The sequence below is a fragment of the Littorina saxatilis genome, linkage group LG8 (genome assembly GCF_037325665.1).
Source record: "Littorina saxatilis isolate snail1 linkage group LG8, US_GU_Lsax_2.0, whole genome shotgun sequence".
In the NCBI taxonomy this organism is placed as follows: Eukaryota; Metazoa; Mollusca; class Gastropoda; order Littorinimorpha; family Littorinidae; genus Littorina; species Littorina saxatilis.
The window spans coordinates 72,431,192-72,450,230 of NC_090252.1; the positions used below are offsets into that span (position 1 = coordinate 72,431,192).

A 19,039-nucleotide genomic window follows, 5' to 3' on the forward strand; every position below is an offset into this window, starting at 1 on the left:
ATACACACATGGGGGTCCACTGTAATGGGGCAGGACGAAGGGTGTTAAGGCATTTTGCTTTTCTTGTGTCTTTTTTCCTTGCTTGGTTTGCTTTCGACATGAATCAGTGTATTCCATAGTGTACGTATATCAGTATTGTTACTTCCGACATGAATCAGTGTATTCCATAGTATACGTATATCAGTATAGTTACTTCCGACATGAATCAGTGTATTCCATAGTATACGTATATCAGTATAGTTACTTCCGACATGAATCAGTGTATTCCATAGTGTACGTATATCAGTATTGTTACTTCCGACATGAATCAGTGTATTCCATAGTGTACGTATATCAGTATTGTTACTTCCGACATGAATCAGTGTATTCCATAGTAGACGTATATCAGTATTGTTACTTCCGACATGAATCAGTGTATTCCATAGTATACGTATATCAGTATCGTTACTTCCGACATGAATCAGTGTATTCCATAGTAGACGTATATCAGTATTGTTACTTCCGACATGAATCAGTGTATTCCATAGTAGACGTATATCAGTATAGTTACTTCCGACATGAATCAGTGTATTCCATAGTAGACGTATATCAGTATAGTTACTTCCGACATGAATCAGTGTATTCCATAGTAGACGTATATCAGTATAGTTACTTCCGACATGAATCAGTGTATTCCATAGTAGACGTATATCAGTATAGTTACTTCCGACATGAATCAGTGTATTCCATAGTAGACGTATATCAGTATAGTTACTTCCGACATGAATCAGTGTATTCCATAGTAGACGTATATCAGTATAGTTACTTCCGACATGAATCAGTGTATTCCATAGTAGACGTATATCAGTATTGTTACTTCCGACATGAATCAGTGTATTCCATAGTATACGTATATCAGTATAGTTACTTCCGACATGAATCAGTGTATTCCATAGTAGACGTATATCAGTATAGTTACTTCCGACATCACGGTGATGTCATTTGTGACCCTCCACCACGAAATGAGTCGCATGTCACCTCGCGCGGTTTTGCGCTAGGCTTGATATAAGTCCGGAGAGTGTATGGTAACAGCGTGAGGGTCACCTTTGTCACAGGCTTATAACTCAAACAGTTTTCGCTCTTTTCTAAAACGGTTTTCACCACTGGATAGAGCATAAAAAACTCTTTAGGAAAATGTAAAAATATGAAAATCATGCAAAGGTGACATGCGACTCATTTCGTGGTGGAGGGTCACATTGTGCCTCTCTCTAGGACACGTATTATTAACGTTTGCTTGAGTTCGTTTCCCGATGGTTTTTCATGTTATCATTGTATAGTCGAACATGCTCTGGCGACCACCTCTTGATAACGACCACCTGTTGATAACGACCTTCTGCCCACCCCAAAGACATTTTAAAAAAATGGTCTTTTCTGTAGTATGATTCACCTTTCCATAGCAATCCCCTATCAATAACGACCACTTTTTCTCAGTCCTTTGGCTGGTTGTTATAGAAAGGTTTGATTGTAACATGTTGAAAAGGAATACAATCTTGTTTGAACCAGATGACTTTGTTCTACTGGTTTAATTTTGTTGTGTCTATCATTATGAAAACGTGTGTAGTTGTGTATTGTTTTGGTCACGTAAAATAAGCATTTGCTTGAGTGTGTGTCCCAGTTGTACATTTTCAATTGTTTCATGTGCTGAATTTGGAATACAATTCTGTTTAAACCAACCAGGTGACTTTCCTGCTGCCCGACAACCAGTCTGACCAGTTCCCCGATCTCTTCGCCTTCCTCGAGGAGACCAAGGGTCAGCTGGGCATCACGGATTTTGGCGCCTCCGCCACGACCTTGGAGGAGGTGTTTCTCAAGGTCGGGGAGAGCTCAGAGACTGGCGACCTCAAGCTCTCCAGCACAACCCGCATCGCCGTGCCGGAGGAGGGGGACGGGGAAGAAGCACCCTCGGCCACCTCAGCTGCTGTAGACGAGAACTTCGTCGGTCCCAGTGCCAGAGAGGCGGCCAGTCGGGTCAGCATGCCCGAGGAGCAGTCCAGCCACGGAGACAATGACGTGAGGAGCGACGTAGACAACAAATTGGGGAGCGACGTACTCAACAACGTCGAGATAAGCGACGTCAACCAGAACTCCGGCGACGTCAACCAGGAGGCCAGTGGCGTTATCTTGACGACCAGTGTTGTCAGAATGAAAGCCAGCGACGACAAACAGAAGGCCAGTAACGTTAACCAAAATGCCAAAGCCGTGGACGTATTGGCTCTGTCCCGGGGCTACAGTCGCCTGTCGGGTTTCCAGCTCAGCCTGTCCCAGCTGCAGGGTATGGTGGTGAAGAAAGCGATCTGCTGGTGGCGCAGTCCTGTCCTCAGCCTCATCCAGCTCCTGCTGCCTGTCGTCTTCGCCGTGCTGGTCTATCCCGTGGCCAGGCAGTCCTTGACGTTGGTTACGCGAATACAGGGATCGAAAGGTACTCGTGGTATAATATTATGTGGTGCTTGTGTGTGTGTGTGTATGTGTGCATGTATGTGTGTGTGTGTGTGTGTGCGTGTGTGTATGTGTGTGTGTGTGGGGGGGGTGTGTGTGTGTGTGTCTGTCTGTTATGTGTGTGTGTGTGTGTGCGTGTGTGTATGTGTGTGTGTGTGTGTGGGGGTGTGTGTGTGTGTCTGTCTGTTATGTGTGTGTGTGTGTGTGTGTGTGAGTGAGTGAGTGTGCGTATGTGTGTGTGTGTGAGTGATTGAGTGTGCGTATGTGTGTGTGTGTGTGTGTGTGTGTGTGTGTGTGTGTGTGTGTGTGTGTCAAGAATTCGGTGAGCACTTATATTTTGTTTTGTTAAAAAGATTTTAATGTACTCAACCCAAGCAATTTACATTGCTAGTGTACTGCACATGGTTGTAATAAAGTCTTATCTTGTCTGTCTCGTGTTTATTTATTTATTAAGGAGATTTCTATAGCGCATAACTAAAAGCACTATGCGCTTTGTGTTAAGGTGAACACCCTCCACTGACGCTCAACCTCGACCCGTTCTGTGAGACCACGGTGCTCTACGGAGTCTTCGACTCGCTCGGCCCAGAACCCAACGTCACCCAGCCAGGGGTCAAACCCAAAGCCTCTGCCCGCAGCAGCCTGGGCAAGCTATACGCCGGTCAGTTTGGTGACAATCAGCACGAAGCTAAGGAGGTGGGCAGCTACAAGGAGATGTGCAAACTGACCACAGGCTTCTCGGTGCTGGACTTCTCCAGGAAGGTTATCGTGGGGGCCGCCTTCTGGACGTGGGGAAATGTGTCCGAGGTGTTGGCCATGGGCCTCTACAACCCCTTCCCGCTCCACGCAATGGACATCGCCACCGCCCTCGTCCTCAACGCCGTGGCCAAGGAGCGAATCAACAGCAGCGTCAACATCGTCCCAGTTCTCTACCCGCTTCCCGACAAGTCCCCGGTAACCCTCAGCCCCAGCCCGGAACAGAAAATAGCGATGCAGGGGATGTTGGGCCTACTGGCGGGCTTACTTGTGGGGCTCGGCATGTCGTTCCACGCCCCGCTCTTTGTCTCCTCCATCACCAGTGAGCGCGTGACGGGCTCCAAGCACTTGCAGCGTGTGAGCGGGATGAGCCCCGTGGTGTTCTGGGCCGGCAACCTGCTGTGGGACCTGGTGGTGTGCGCGCCCACCTTCGCCCCAGTCATCGGCGTACTGTGTCTGGCCGACCTTAACCCACTCAGTGGGGGCTTGCCACCCGCGCTCATCATCGTCCTCTTTGTGCTGTATGGTCCGGCCATGCTGGCTTTCAACTATCTCACGCACTTCTGCTTCACGACGGCGCTCAACGCCATGACCAGTCTCTGCTTTCTCTACCTCGCCAGCGGCGTGTTCCTGCCGCTAATCGTCTTCTCGTTGTTCAACCGTGTTGCAGGAGACCAAGGCGAGGTCTACTTCCTCGACGCTGTGTGCAGTTTGTTGTTGCCAGCCTACAACCTCATCACGGCGTTGATCAAGCTTTTCTCCAACTACGAGAACCTTTCCCTGTGCGAATCGGCCGACTACAAGCAGACGTGCCTCGCGAGGGAGAGCCCGTGTTGCAAGGACTACGGCAAGGGTTGTGGCCCCAAGCCGTGTCTCGAGTTCACGGAGAACTACTGGGCATTTGAGGGCGGCGTGGGCAAGTACCTGATTTACTTGTCGGTGCAGAGCGTGGTCTTCCTGCTGCTGACGCTGGAGATAGAGAGGCGGTGGCTGGCGTGGGGTGGCTGCTCCTGGCCCTGTTACAAGGGGGTCGCCGCGAAAGGGGGCGGCGCAGAAGGGGGCGGCGTGGAGAGAGACTCGGACTTGGCGGAGGAAAGGCGACGCATTGAGAGCAGCGACGTCATCAAGTTGTGCAAGCAGGACCGGGTGCTGCTCAAGGTCTCTGTCTGTCGGTCTCTCTGTATGTCTCCGTCTGTCTGTCTCCGTCTCTCTGTATGTCTCCGTCTGTCTGTCTGTGTCTCTCTGTCTCTGTCTCTCCGTGTCTCTGTTTCTCTGTCTCTCTCTCTCTGTTTCTTTCTCTCTCTCTCTCTCTCTCTCTCTGTCTCTGTCTCTATCTATTCTCTCTGTTTCTAATTCTCTCAGTCTCTCTCTCACTCTATTCTCTCTCTGTTTCTCTCTATTCTCCCTGTCTCTATCTGTCTTTGTCTCCGTTTATTCTTTCTGTCTCTTACATCACTCTCTGTCTCTCTTTCTGTCTGTCTGTCACCATCTCTCTCTCTCTCTCTCTCTCTCTCTCTCTCTCTCTCTCTTTCTTTCTCTCTCTCTCTTCCTTTCTCTCTCTCTCTCTCTCTCTCTCTCTCTCTCTCTCTCTCTCTCTCTCTCTCTCTCTCTCTCTCTCTCTCTCTCTCTCTCTCTCTCTCTCTCTCTCTCTCTCTCTCTCTCTCTCTCTCTCTCTCTCTCCTGTAACTGTGCCCACATGTTGAGATGTTCTTGTGATCCTTTTTTGATTAACCTTGTGAATACTTATGGTTAGTTTTTTCCTTCTTTTTTTCTTCTAAATTTGAATGATAATTATCTTGTTTGTTTAATTCAAACCTTGTGTAAACCCAGGACCTGAGCAAGACGTACGTAAGAGTGGCGGGGTGTCAGAAGAGGGTGTACGACTGCGAGCCTACCATTTTGCGGGCTGTGGAACGGTTGTGCGTGGGAGTGGCGGAGAAGGAGTGTTTCGGGCTGCTGGGTCAGAGCGGGGCGGGCAAGTCCACCACCTTGAAGATGCTGACGGGCGAAGTCGTCATGACCAAGGGGCAAGCCTTCGTCAACGGCTACAGCGTCATGAGTCAGCTCCGCCAGGTGTGTGTTCATCTTAAACGCAATGTCGGGGACTCTTCACAAACTTGGGCAATAATGAATGAAGAACCGATCGGTTGAACATGGAATTTGTCTTCTTTTAGCCATCTGACGTCAGAGTCCGACTCAAATTCATTTTTAAGCGGCTGGCCGAGAGTGTATGCTTGCGTGCGTTCAATCTTAAAAAACCACAAACCTAATGTAACTTGTCTTTTTTACCAACATATGACACAGATCTCGACACCGATTGTTCCCCTCTACGACTGGTGCGGTGTCTGAGGAACACTGACTGTATCGATCTGTGTAAAATGTAATTTGTTGATCATAAGTCCAAACAAGTATATTCTGTATTGTGTGTTATGTCTTGTGTATAATGTGATGTGTGTTTTGTATTGTGTGTTATGTCTTGTGTATAATGTGATGTGTGTTTTGTATTGTGTGTTATGTATTGTGTATAATGTACTGTGTGTTGTGTGTTTTGTATTGTGTTATGTATTGTGTATAATGTGATGTGTGTTCTGTATTGTGTGTTATGTCTTGTGTATAATGTGATGTGTGTTTTGTATTGTGTGTTATGTCTTGTGTATAATGTGATGTGTGTTTTGTATTGTGTGTTATGTATTGTGTATAATGTACTGTGTGTTGTGTGTTTTGTATTGTGTTATGTATTGTGTATAATGTACTGTGTGTTGTGTATTTTGTATTCTGTATTGTGTGTTATGTATTGTGTACAATGTAATGTGTGTTGTATATTTTGTATTCTGTATTGTGTGTTATGTATTCATAATTGTGTATAATGTAATGTGTGTTGTGTATTTTGTATTCTGTATTGTGTGTTATGCATTTTGTATATGTACTGTGTGTTATGTATTTTTTTTATTGTGTGTTATGTATTGTGTACAATGTACTGTGTGTCATGTGTATTGTGTTTGATGTATTGTGTGTTGTTCGTCGCGATATAACCTTCGTGGTTGAAAACGACGTTAAACACCAAATAAAGAAAGAAAGAATTGTGTGTTGTTCAGGTCCAGCGCAGCATAGGGTACTGCCCGCAGACAGACCCGCTGATCGAACACATGACGTGCTACGAGACACTGGCCATGTTTGGGAGGCTGCGCGGCATCCCCGATTCACACCTGAATGACTGCGTCGCGTCGGTCCTCGAGGTCCTCGAGCTTGGCTTGCACGGCGCCAAGCGAGTGAGTTCACACAACATGAGTTTAACCCTTTCAGCACGGCGCCAAGCGAGTGAGTTCACACAACATGAGTTTAACCCTTTCAGCACGGCGCCAAGCGAGTGAGTTCACACAACATGAGTTTAACCCTTTCAGCACGGCGCCAAGCGAGTGAGTTCACACAACATGAGTTTAACCCTTTCAGCACGGCGCCAAGCGAGTGAGTTCACACAACATGAGTTTAACCCTTTCAGCACGGCGCCAAGCGAGTGAGTTCACACAACATGAGTTTAACCCTTTCAGCACGGCGCCAAGCGAGTGAGTTCACACAACATGAGTTTAACCCTTTCAGCACGGCGCCAAGCGAGTGAGTTCACACAACATGAGTTTAACCCTTTCAGCACGGCGCCAAGCGAGTGAGTTCATACAACATGAGTTTAACCCTTTTAGCACGGCGCCAAGCGAGTGAGTTCACACAACATGAGTTTAACTCATTCGCTGCGCGTCGGAACTGGAATTCCGACACCTGTGTTTAGCGTTGGCTGCGTGCCGGCACTTGAGTTCCGACGGATATCACAAATTTTTAACGGTGTAAACGGTCCTGCTGACCAAGGGAAACAACCCCTGCAATGAACTTCTATCTGTCTACAGTGGTACCATTCACTGTAAACAGTTCCTTCCCTTAAATTGTTGGGATTAATAAAAATTTTGTTGACGGTGTGCGACCCACGTGTTTTGACTTTTCCAAGATGGCGGATCGTTCTGCTGAGACGTAGTAACTTGAAAAGAGTGCTAGAACGTGTTATTCAGTACGGTTCTGATCTTGACCTCAGTGATGATGATAGTGGAGATGATATTTTAGATTCTGGTGACGATTTTGTGCCAATGGACGATCATTTGGGTGATGATTCGGGCAATGCAAGTGTCGATCATGACATTGTGTATGATGAACCCATGACGTAGAAAGTTTTTTTGTTTTGCTTCAAATTGGATATTTTGCGTGGATATGAAGACAACAAAAGGTATGTACTTTCAAATGTTTCATATATTTTCTAAAAGAGTAAGTTTCAAACTTTGCAAAAACATAAGGTATGTAAGGTTATCTTGTGTTGTTGATTTTTAATATTTTTTTCAAAATGGCTCTAAATCGCGCGTTGGCAGGGAACACAGGGGAAATTTAGCTGCGCAGCGAATCCCCTTTCAGCACGGCGCCAAGCGAGTGAGTTCACACAACATGAGTTTAACCCTTTCAGCACGGCGCCAAGCGAGTGAGTTCACACAACATGAGTTTAACCCTTTCAGCACGGCGCCAAGCGAGTGAGTTCACACAACATGAGTTTAACCCTTTCAGCACGGCGCCAAGCGAGTGAGTTCACACAACATGAGTTTAACCCTTTCAGCACGGCGCCAAGCGAGTGAGTTCACACAACGTGAAAAACAAACAACCTGATACAGTGCAACTCCTCCCTCTTTATAAGACCTCTAAACATCTGAGATAACCAGGTCTTAATGAGATAACCAGGTCTTAATGAGATAACCAGGTCTTAATGAGATAACCAGGTCTTAATGAGATAACCAGGTCTTAATGAGATAACCAGGTCTTAATGAGATAACCAGGTCTTAATAAGGAGGGAGTCTTAGAATGGGGCAACATTTACAGAGGATATGAACAGACGGTCTTAGAAAACAAGGTTTTGAAAGGGAGGGACTTAGAATGCATTGTAACGCAGGTAACAGCATTGTATCGCAGGTAACAGCATTGTGACGCACGTAACAGCAGTGTAACGCAGGTAACAGCATTGTAACGCAAATAACAGCATTGTAGTGCAGGTAACAGCATTGTAGCGCAGGTAACAGCATTGTAGCGCAGGTGCCACCATTGTAGCGCAGGTAACAGCATTGTAACGCACGTAACAGCAGTGTAACGCAGGTAACAGCATTGTGGCGCAGGTGCCACCATTGTAGCGCAGGTAACAGCATTGTAGCGCAGGTAACAGCATTGTAGCGCAGGTGCCACCATTGTAGCGCAGGTAACAGCATTGTAACGCAGGTAACAGCATTGTAGCGCAGGTGCCACCATTGTAGCGCAGGTAACAGCATTGTAACGCAGGTAACAGCATTGTAACGCAGGTGCCACCATTGTAGCGCAGGTAACAGCATTGTAACGCCGGTAACAAAATTGTAACGCCGGTAACAGCATTGTAACGCAGGTAACAGCATTGTATCGCAGGTAACAGCATTGTAACGCAGGTAATAGCATTGTAACGCAGGTAACAGCATTGTAACGTACGTAACAGTATTGTAGCGCAGGTAACAGCATTGTAACGTAGGTAACAGCATTGTAACGCAGGTAACAACATTGTAACGCAGATATCAGCATTGTAACGCAGGTAACAGCATTGTAACGCAGGTAACAGCATTGTAGCGCAGGTAACAGCATTGTAACGCAGGTAACAGCATTGTAACGCAGGTAACAGCATTGTAACGCAGGTAACAGCATTGTAACGCAAGTAACAACATTGCAACGCAGGTAACAGTATTGTAACGCAGGTAACAGCATTGTAACGCAGGTAACAGCATTGTAACGCAGATAACAGTATTGTAGCGCAGGTAACAGCATTGTAACGCAGGTAACAGCATTGTAACGCAGGTAACAACATTGTAACGCAGGTAACAGCATTGTAACGAATCCACAATTTAAAAACGTGAGTCGTGAGGGCTTTGCCTTCTGGTTTGCATTTAAAGACACGCTAACACGTACATTCGGATAAATGGAGCGAAAACAGCTCAGCGTATAAACGTGCACAGCTGTCTTCATTTTCATTAGTTGGTACACCTGCATTGTCTGCAACCAGTTAATTAGTTGACACACGTGTCTTCTCTTGGAGGTCACGGGGACTAGAGGCAATGTCGTGATCTTCAATTTTAGCTAGTGCCAAGCACCCCCTCTAACTTGGCTGGAACAAACAAACACACGCATACCAGTGTATGATAACAACAAACAAACACACGCATACCAGTGTATGATAACAACAAACAAACACACGCATACCAGTGTATGATAACAACAAACAAACACACGCATACTAGTGTATGATAACAACAAACACACGCATACCAGTGTATGATAACAACAAACAAACACACGCATACTAGTGTATGATAACAACAAACACACGCATACCAGTGTATGATAACAACAAACAAACACACGCATACCAGTGTATGATAACAACAAACAAACACATGCATACCAGTGTATGATAACAACAAACAAACACACGCATACTAGTGTATGATAACAACAAACAAACACACGCATACCAGTGTATGATAACAACAAACAAACACACGCATACCAGTGTATGATAACAACAAACAAACACACGCATACCGGTGTATAACAACAAACAAACACACGCATACCAGTGTATGATGACAACAAACAAACACACGCATACCAGTGTATGATAACAACAAACAAACACACGCATACCAGTCTATGATAACAACAAACAAACACACGCATACCAGTGTATGATAACAACAAACAAACACACGCATACCAGTCTATGATAACAACAAACACACGCATACTAGTGTATGATAACAACAAACAAACACACGCATACCAGTGTATGATAACAACAAACAAACACACGCATACCAGTCTATGATAACAACAAACACACGCATACCAGTGTATGATAACAACAAACAAACACACGCATACCAGTCTATGATAACAACAAACACACGCATACCAGTATATGATAACATCAAACAAACACACGCATACCAGTGTATGATAACAACAAACAAACACACGCATACCAGTGTATGATAACAACAAACAAACACACGCATACCAGTGTATGATAACAACAAACAAACACACGCATACTAGTGTATGATAACAACAAACAAACACACGCATACCAGTGTATGATAACAACAAACAAACACACGCATACCAGTGTATGATAACAACAAACAAACACACGCATACCAGTGTATGATAACAACAAACAAACACACGCATACCAGTGTATGATAACAACAAACAAACACACGCATACTAGTGTATGATAACAACAAACAAACACACGCATACCGGTGTATGATAACAACAAACAAACACACGCATACCAGTCTATGATAACAACAAACAAACACACGCATACCAGTGTATGATAACAACAAACAAACACACGCATACCAGTGTATGATAACAACAAACAAACACACGCATACCAGTGTATGATAACAACAAACAAACACACGCATACCAGTGTATGATAACAACAAACAAACACACGCATACCAGTCTATGATAACAACAAACAAACGCATACCAGTCTATGATAACAACAAACACACGCATACTAGTGTATGATAACAACAAACAAACACACGCATACCAGTGTATGATAACAACAAACACACGCATACCAGTCTATGATAACAACAAACACACGCATACTAGTGTATGATAACAACAAACAAACACACGCATACCAGTGTATGATAACAACAAACAAACACACGCATACCAGTATATGATAACATCAAACAAACACACGCATACCAGTGTATGATAACAACAAACAAACACACGCATACCAGTGTATGATAACAACAAACAAACACACGCAAACCAATGTATGATAACAACAAACAAACACACGCATACCAGTGTATGATAACAACAAACAAACACACGCATACCAGTGTATGATAACAACAAACAAACACACGCATACCAGTGTATGATAACAACAAACAAACACACGCATACCAGTGTATGATAACAACAAACAAACACACGCATACCAGTCTATGATAACAACAAACAAACACACGCATACCAGTGTATGATAACAACAAACAAACACACGCATACCAGTGTATGATAACAACAAACAAACACACGCATACTAGTGTATGATAACAACAAACAAACACACGCATACCAGTGTATGATAACAACAAACAAACACACGCATACCAGTGTATGATAACAACAAACAAACACACGCATACCAGTGTATGATAACAACAAACAAACACACGCATACCAGTGTATGATAACAACAAACAAACACACGCATACCAGTGTATGATAACAACAAACAAACACACGCATACCAGTGTATGATAACAACAAACAAACACACGCATACTAGTGTATGATAACAACAAACACACGCATACCAGTGTATGATAACAACAAACAAACACACGCATACCAGTGTATGATAACAACAAACACACGCATACCAGTGTATGATAACAACAAACAAACACACGCATACTAGTGTATGATAACAACAAACACACGCATACCAGTGTATGATAACAACAAACAAACAAATGACATACAGTCAAGATCTCGATGGTTATTGTTCACCCTCGCCTGCTAGCGAGATCTCGAAAGAACACTGACTGTCTCGCTCTGTGTCAAATGTCATACTGTGATCAAACATACAACTAACGTATAACACTGACTGTCTCGCTCTGTGACAAATGTCATACTGTGATCAAACATACAACTAACGTATAACACTGACTGTCTCGCTCTGTGACAAATGTCATACTGTGATCAAACATACAACTAACGTATAACACTGACTGTCTCGCTCTGTGTCAAATGTCATACTGTGATCAAACATACAACTAACGTATAACACTGACTGTCTCGCTCTGTGTCAAATGTCATACTGTGATCAAACATACAACTAACGTATAACACTGACTGTCTCGCTCTGTGTCAAATGTCATACTGGGTTCAAACATACAACTAACGTATAACACTGACTGTCTCGCTCTGTGACAAATGTCATACTGTGATCAAACATACAACTAACGTATAACACTGACTGTCTCGCTCTGTGACAAATGTCATACTGTGATCAAACATACAACTAACGTATAACACTGACTGTCTCGCTCTGTGACAAATGTCATACTGTGATCAAACATACAACTAACGTATAACACTGACTGTCTCGCTCTGTGACAAATGTCATACTGTGATCAAACATACAACTAACGTATAACACTGACTGTCTCGCTCTGTGACAAATGTCATACTGTGATCAAACATACAACTAACGCATGAGGGCGTGGCAATAGCTCAGTATGTACCGGCGCTGGCTTCAAAACCAGTTGTCGCTATCGCCGTGGGGTTGATCGCCACGTTAAGCGAGGGATTTATTTCCCAGAGTCAACACTGTGCAGACTCTCCTCGGTGTCCGAACCGGCACCCCCGTCTGCCCGCATGCGCACAATAAAGAACCCAGGCCAAGTTCACAGCGAAAGTCTCAGGGCTTGGAAACATGTATACACGCATGCAGGAAAAAATACACAAAAATGGGTAGGGAGAAAGCAGCCCGAATTTCCATGAGGGTAACCTCACAGGACTATAATATGAATCGTATCCTTATCCTTATAACACTGACCACTGCTGATCGCTAGGCGGGCAACCTGAGCGGGGGGATGAAGCGTAAGCTGACCACAGCGATGTCGCTGATCGGAGACCCCTCCGTCATCCTGCTGGACGAGCCCTTTACCGGCCTTGACCCCAGCGCGAGACGTCATCTTTGGGATGTCCTGTCCTCGGTCCGGTCAGGGGGGAGCACTCTCATCCTCACGTCGCACAGGTGTGTGTGGGGGTTGGAGGGTGTGTGTGTTTGTGTTTTTATGTCTGTGTTTGTTTGTTTCGTTCATGGGCTGAAAGTCCAACGGCTTTTTACGTGTTTTTACCCCGCCATGTAGGCATGCAGCCATACGCCGCTTTAGTGGGAAAACATGCAAGGTGTTTTCCTGTTTCTATAACCCACCGAATTCTGACATGGATTACAGGATCTTTTCCGTGCGTACTTGATCTTGTGCTTGCGTGCACACACGAAGCGGGATAAGGTCTGCTATGGTCTGCACATTAATTGACCTGGAAGATCGAAACAATCTCCACCCTTAACCCACAAGGCGGCCGAGGCCTGGGGTTTGATCTCACGACCCTCCGACCTTCCGATTAGGAGGCCGATGTCTAATCCACTGGGCCACTGCGCCCCCTTTGTCTGTGTGTCTGTCTAAGTATGTGTATTGTGTGCGTGTGTCCCTGTGTTGGTCCTTGTGTCAATGTGCGTGTCTGTCTAAGTCTGTGTGTTGTGTGCGTGTGTCCCTGTGTTGGTCCTTGTGTCAATGTGCGTGTCTGTCTAAGTCTGTGTATTGTGTGCGTGTGTCCCTGTGTTGGTCCTTGTGTCAATGTGCGTGTCTGTCTAAGTCTGTGTATTGTGTGCGTGTGTCCCTGTGTTGGTCCTTGTGTCAATGTGTGTGTCTGTCTAAGTCTGTGTATTGTGTGCGTGTGTCCCTGTGTTGGTCCTTGTGTCAATGTGTGTGTCTGTCTGAGTCTGTGTATTGTGTGCGTGTGTCCCTGTGTTGGTCCTTGTGTCAATGTGTGTGTCTGTCTAAGTCTGTGTATTGTGTGCGTGTGTCCCTGTGTTGGTCCTTGTGTCAATGTGTGTGTCTGTCTAAGTCTGTGTATTGTGTGCGTGTGTCCCTGTGTTGGTCCTTGTGTCAATGTGTGTGTCTGTCTAAGTCTGTGTATTGTGTGCGTGTGTCCCTGTGTTGGTCCTTGTGTCAATGTGCGTGTCTGTCTAAGTCTGTGTATTGTGTGCGTGTGTCCCTGTGTTGGTCCTTGTGTCAATGTGTGTGTCTGTCTGAGTCTGTGTATTGTGTGCGTGTGTCCCTGTGTTGGTCCTTGTGTCAATGTGTGTGTCTGTCTAAGTCTGTGTGTTGTGTGCGTGTGTCCCTGTGTTGGTCCTTGTGTCAATGTGTGTGTCTGTCTAAGTCTGTGTATTGTGTGCGTGTGTCCCTGTGTTGGTCCTTGTGTCAATGTGTGTGTCTGTCTAAGTCTGTGTATTGTGTGCGTGTGTCCCTGTGTTGGTCCTTGTGTCAATGTGTGTGTCTGTCTAAGTCTGTGTATTGTGTGCGTGTGTCCCTGTGTTGGTCCTTGTGTCAATGTGTGTGTCTGTCTAAGTATGTGTATTGTGTGCGTGTGTCCCTGTGTTGGTCCTTGTGTCAATGTGCGTGTCTGTCTCTCTGTATGTTTGTTAATTTTCACGAGCGAGTGCGCGGTCCTGTCGGCCGCCAGGGTCTTGGGGGCACCGCAACGATGAACGCTGCACCAGCTGTCTCCACCGCTGTCGGTTGTGGGCAGTATTCTGGGTTACCCCAAAGCTTTGCCCAGTCTACTCAGTCCATGTTTTCTGTTGGCTTCCCTGTCTCCTCTTCCCGCGCACCGTTCCCTGGAGGATGGTGTTGGAGAGCCCACGTGTTACATGGCCCTACCATCTCGGCTTTCTGGGTTTCGTTGTGTTGTGTTGATTGCGATTGGGTAATGTTTTACAACAATTATTATTTTTGATTGTGATTGGGTATCGTTTGGCAACAAGTGTTGTGTTGATTGTCATTGTGTCACGTTTGACAACAAATGTTGTGTGTTAGTTGTGTCTGGGTAACGTGTTACAAGTGTTGTGTGTTGGTTGTGTCTGGGTAACGTGTTACACGTTTTGTGCGTTGGTTGTGCCTGGGTACCGCGTGTCAAGGTTTTGTGTTTGTTGTGCCTGGGTAACTCGTTACGACAAGTGTTGTGTTGATTGCAGCATAGAGGAGTGCGAGGCGCTGTGTACACGTTACAACAAGTGTTGTGTTGATTTCAGCATGGAGGAGTGCGAGGCGCTGTGTACACGTTACAACAAGTGTTGTGTTGATTTCAGCATGGAGGAGTGCGAGGCGCTGTGTACACGTTACAACAAGTGTTGTGTTGATTTCAGCATGGAGGAGTGCGAGGCGCTGTGTACACGTTACAACAAGTGTTGTGTTGATTGCAGCATGGAGGAGTGCGAGGCGCTGTGTACACGTTACAACAAGTGTTGTGTTGATTTCAGCATGGAGGAGTGCGAGGCGCTGTGTACACGTTACAACAAGTGTTGTGTTGATTGCAGCATGGAGGAGTGCGAGGCGCTGTGTACACGTGTGGCCATCATGGTCAACGGCAGAATGAAGTGTCTGGGCACCACGCAGCACCTCAAGTCGCGCTTCGGTCAAGGCTTCACGCTGTCGGTCAGGATGGGGCTGAAGGAGAACGGTCAGCTGGCTTCCTTCAACCCTCTCGTGACCTACGTCCAGAGCCACTTCCCCTCCGCCAAATGCTTCAACTCTGACCATTTGCAGGGCTACGCATACATCCAGATCCCGGACCCCCACACCCCCTTGTCGGCCGTGTTCCGCGCCCTGGAGAGCGCCAAGCTCGCTCTAAACGTGCAGGACTACAGCGTGCATCAGACTTCTCTCCAGCAGGTCTTCCTCGCCTTCACCTCTGACCAGCAACGATATCAACAACCAGAACAAGAACCATAGCAACAACCATAGCAACAATTATAGCAACAACCATAACAACAACCATAGCAACAACTATAGCAACAACCAGAGCAACAACCATGGACACAACCATTGCTACAACCATAGACATAACCATAGCAACAACCATAGCAACAACCATAGACACAACCATTGCTACAACCATAGACACAACCATTGCTACAACCATAGACACAACCATAGCAACAACCATAGACACAACCATAGCAACAACCATAGACACAACCAATGCTACAACCATAGACACAACCATAGCAACAACCATAGACACCATTGCTACAACCAAATACACAACCATAGCAACAACCATGGCAGGGCACGCGCGGGGAGGGGAGGGGGGTATAAAATAGGGTTACATTCACAGAGGTCATGAAAAGATCGTCTGAGAAAACGAGGTCTTGAAAGTGAGGGAGTCTTACATTAGGGGAAGGGGAGGGTGTCTAATATTCGGGGAAGGGGGGGGGGGTGTCTAATATTCGGGGAAGGGGGGGGAGCCTTACATTCGGGGAAGGGGGGGGGGGTGTCTAACATTCGGGGAAGGGGGGGGTTCTTACATTCGGGGAAGGGGGGGGGGGGTATGTCTCACATTCGGAGAAGGGGGGGGGGGGTGTCTCACATTCGGGGAAGGGGGGGGTGTGTCTTACATTTGGGGAAGGGGGGGGAGTCTTACATTCGGGGAAGGGGGGAGGGGGGTATGTCTCACATTCGGAGAAGGGGGGGTGGTGTCTTACATTCGGGGAAGGGGGGGTCTTACATTCGGGGAAGGGGGGGTCTTACATTCGGGGAAGGGGGGGGAGTCTTACATTCGGGGAAGGGGGGGGGGTATGTCTCACATTCGGAGAAGTGGGGGGGGGGGGTGTCTTACATTCGGGGAAGGGGGGGTGTCTTACACTCGGGGAAGGGGGGGGGTGTCTTACACTCGGGGAAGGGGGGGTGTCTTACACTCGGGGAAGGGGGGTGTGTGTCTTACATTCGGGGAAGGGGGGGGGAATCTTACATTCGGGGAAGAGGGGGTGTGTCTTACATTCGGAGAAGGGGGGGGGGGTGTCTTACAGTCGGGGAAGGGGGGGGGGGTGTCTCACATTCGGAGAAAGCGGGGGTGTCTTACATTGAGCTTTCCGCATGTACAACCCAGCTTTAAGGTGCACTGAAAGAAACAAGGTCACCGTGACGCATCTTTCAAGTTTGAGAACACCGTGCACATCCTTGTTGCCTGACTCCTCTGTCTTGACAGCTGTGACCGCGAGTATACCGTGGTTCTATTTATACGTTGCCTGACTCCTCTGTCTTGACAGCTGTGACCGCGAGTATACCGTGGTTCTATTTATACGTTGCCTGACTCCTCTGTCTTGACAGCTGTGACCGCGAGTATACCGTGTTTCTATTTATACGTTGACTGACTCCTCTGTCTTGACAGCTGTGACCGCGAGTATACCGTGCTTCTATTTATACGTTGCCTGACTCCTCTGTCTTGACAGCTGTGACCGCGAGTATACCGTGCTTCTATTTATACGTTGCCTGACTCCTCTGTCTTGACAGCTGTGACCGCGAGTATACCGTGGTTCTATTTATACGTTGCCTGACTCCTCTGTCTTGACAGCTGTGACCGCGAGTATACCGTGGTTCTATTTATACGTTGACTGACTCATCTGTCTTGACAGCTGTGACCGCGAGTATACCGTGGTTCTATTTATACGTTGCCTGACTCATCTGTCTTGACAGCTGTGACCGCGAGTATACCGTGGTTCTATTTATACGTTGCCTGACTCCTCTGTCTTGACAGCTGTGACCGCGAGTATACCGTGGTTCTATTTATACGTTGACTGACTCATCTGTCTTGACAGCTGTGACCGCGAGTATACCGTGGTTCTATTTATACGTTCGAATGAGAACAACTCTCTGGTTTCGATCGTTATTGCTGAGAATTCATTTTTCAGAAAACTGGAGGGTTGTTGCTTCAGACTTCATTTTTGCGTGGCCAATAAAGGGTATCAGAGAGCTAAAATGTTTCAGAATGAAATAGTGCAATAAAACACTGGTCTTTTCACTTGCCCCCATTGAATGAAGCAAAGCAAAACTTTTCACCTTCAGAAGAGCCTCCAAATTTTCATCCTCTTTTCACTGACTTAGATATATCCAGATACTCCAATGGAGGGAGTATGAAATCCACATTATAGCTTTCTTTTAGCATCTAATCATTATTCCCTTGGATGAAAATGTCTCTACGGGGTGCAAAACTGTACACACAATAAAACAAAAAATCAAAGCATTTTGACAACGCCGATTCATGTTGGTGGTGCGCGTTTGCTAGGTACTATACTCTTTACTCAGAGTTTGACCCGGAGTAGGGGTCGGGCTTTGTCGATACTGGGCGCTTGCAGTGTAGTTTACGGTAAATGGGTTTTTCATGGTGGAAAGGAACAATACGAAACTAAAGTAGCACTTACCTTCAACGCTCAGAACTAAGAACAGTTTTATTCCAAAGTCAATTGGCTTTTTAAATACCTAAGTTAATTAAAACTAGTATGTGTGCCGGTGAACATATGCACTGATTTCTGTGATGAATGAGTGTGATAACCCTCGAATGACTAGTCCTGTGATAAATATTGTTCAATGACATATCTAGTCCTGTGATAATGATAGTTTTTAGCGTTAAACTTTTAACCTATTTGGAATCATGTTACTATTCCTGTTAGTGTACATATGCGTGCGCGAGTGTAGTATGCTTCGTATGGTATTTGTATCTGTTGTCTTATTATTTGTTTTGTCTTTTAATGTGCACCACACTGAAATTTCTCTGTATGAGATAATAAAGTATTCGTATTCGTATTCGTATTCGTAACGGATTTGAACTGAAGAATCCATGCGTTTTGAGCGTCGGATGCTCCTGTGATTATCTTGTCGATTTTAAAGACTGAAACATCTGTGATGCCGGATAACAGTTTAGCTATCTTTTCTCCCCAATTTGTGGAACACCCCGTTACAACAAGACAAACGTCTTTCATCCGAAATGGATCAGGCCTTCTTCCGGCCATAGCAAGACCACCGAGAGCGACTGGTGGAGATGAAGAACTTCAAGCAGCATTCACCCTTTGCAAACAACTCCTTTGTGATGGGGCTTT

At 45.9% G+C, this 19,039-nt stretch overlaps 1 protein-coding gene across 1 annotated transcript in view; it reads left to right on the forward strand.

Annotated features, from left to right (window-relative positions):
• Positions 1 to 16,238, forward strand: part of LOC138974433 (phospholipid-transporting ATPase ABCA3-like) — a 34,734-nt gene extending 18,496 nt beyond the window's left edge. Inside the window, exons 5-10 of the mRNA XM_070347147.1 lie at positions 1,717 to 2,458; positions 2,978 to 4,386; positions 5,059 to 5,301; positions 6,324 to 6,497; positions 12,951 to 13,135; positions 15,482 to 16,238. Coding sequence (XP_070203248.1) covers positions 1,717 to 2,458; positions 2,978 to 4,386; positions 5,059 to 5,301; positions 6,324 to 6,497; positions 12,951 to 13,135; positions 15,482 to 15,896 — 3,168 coding nt within the window. The 3' untranslated portion in view covers positions 15,897 to 16,238. The remainder of the gene's footprint in view (positions 1 to 1,716; positions 2,459 to 2,977; positions 4,387 to 5,058; positions 5,302 to 6,323; positions 6,498 to 12,950; positions 13,136 to 15,481) is intronic.
• The last annotated feature ends 2,801 nt before the right edge of the window (positions 16,239 to 19,039 follow it).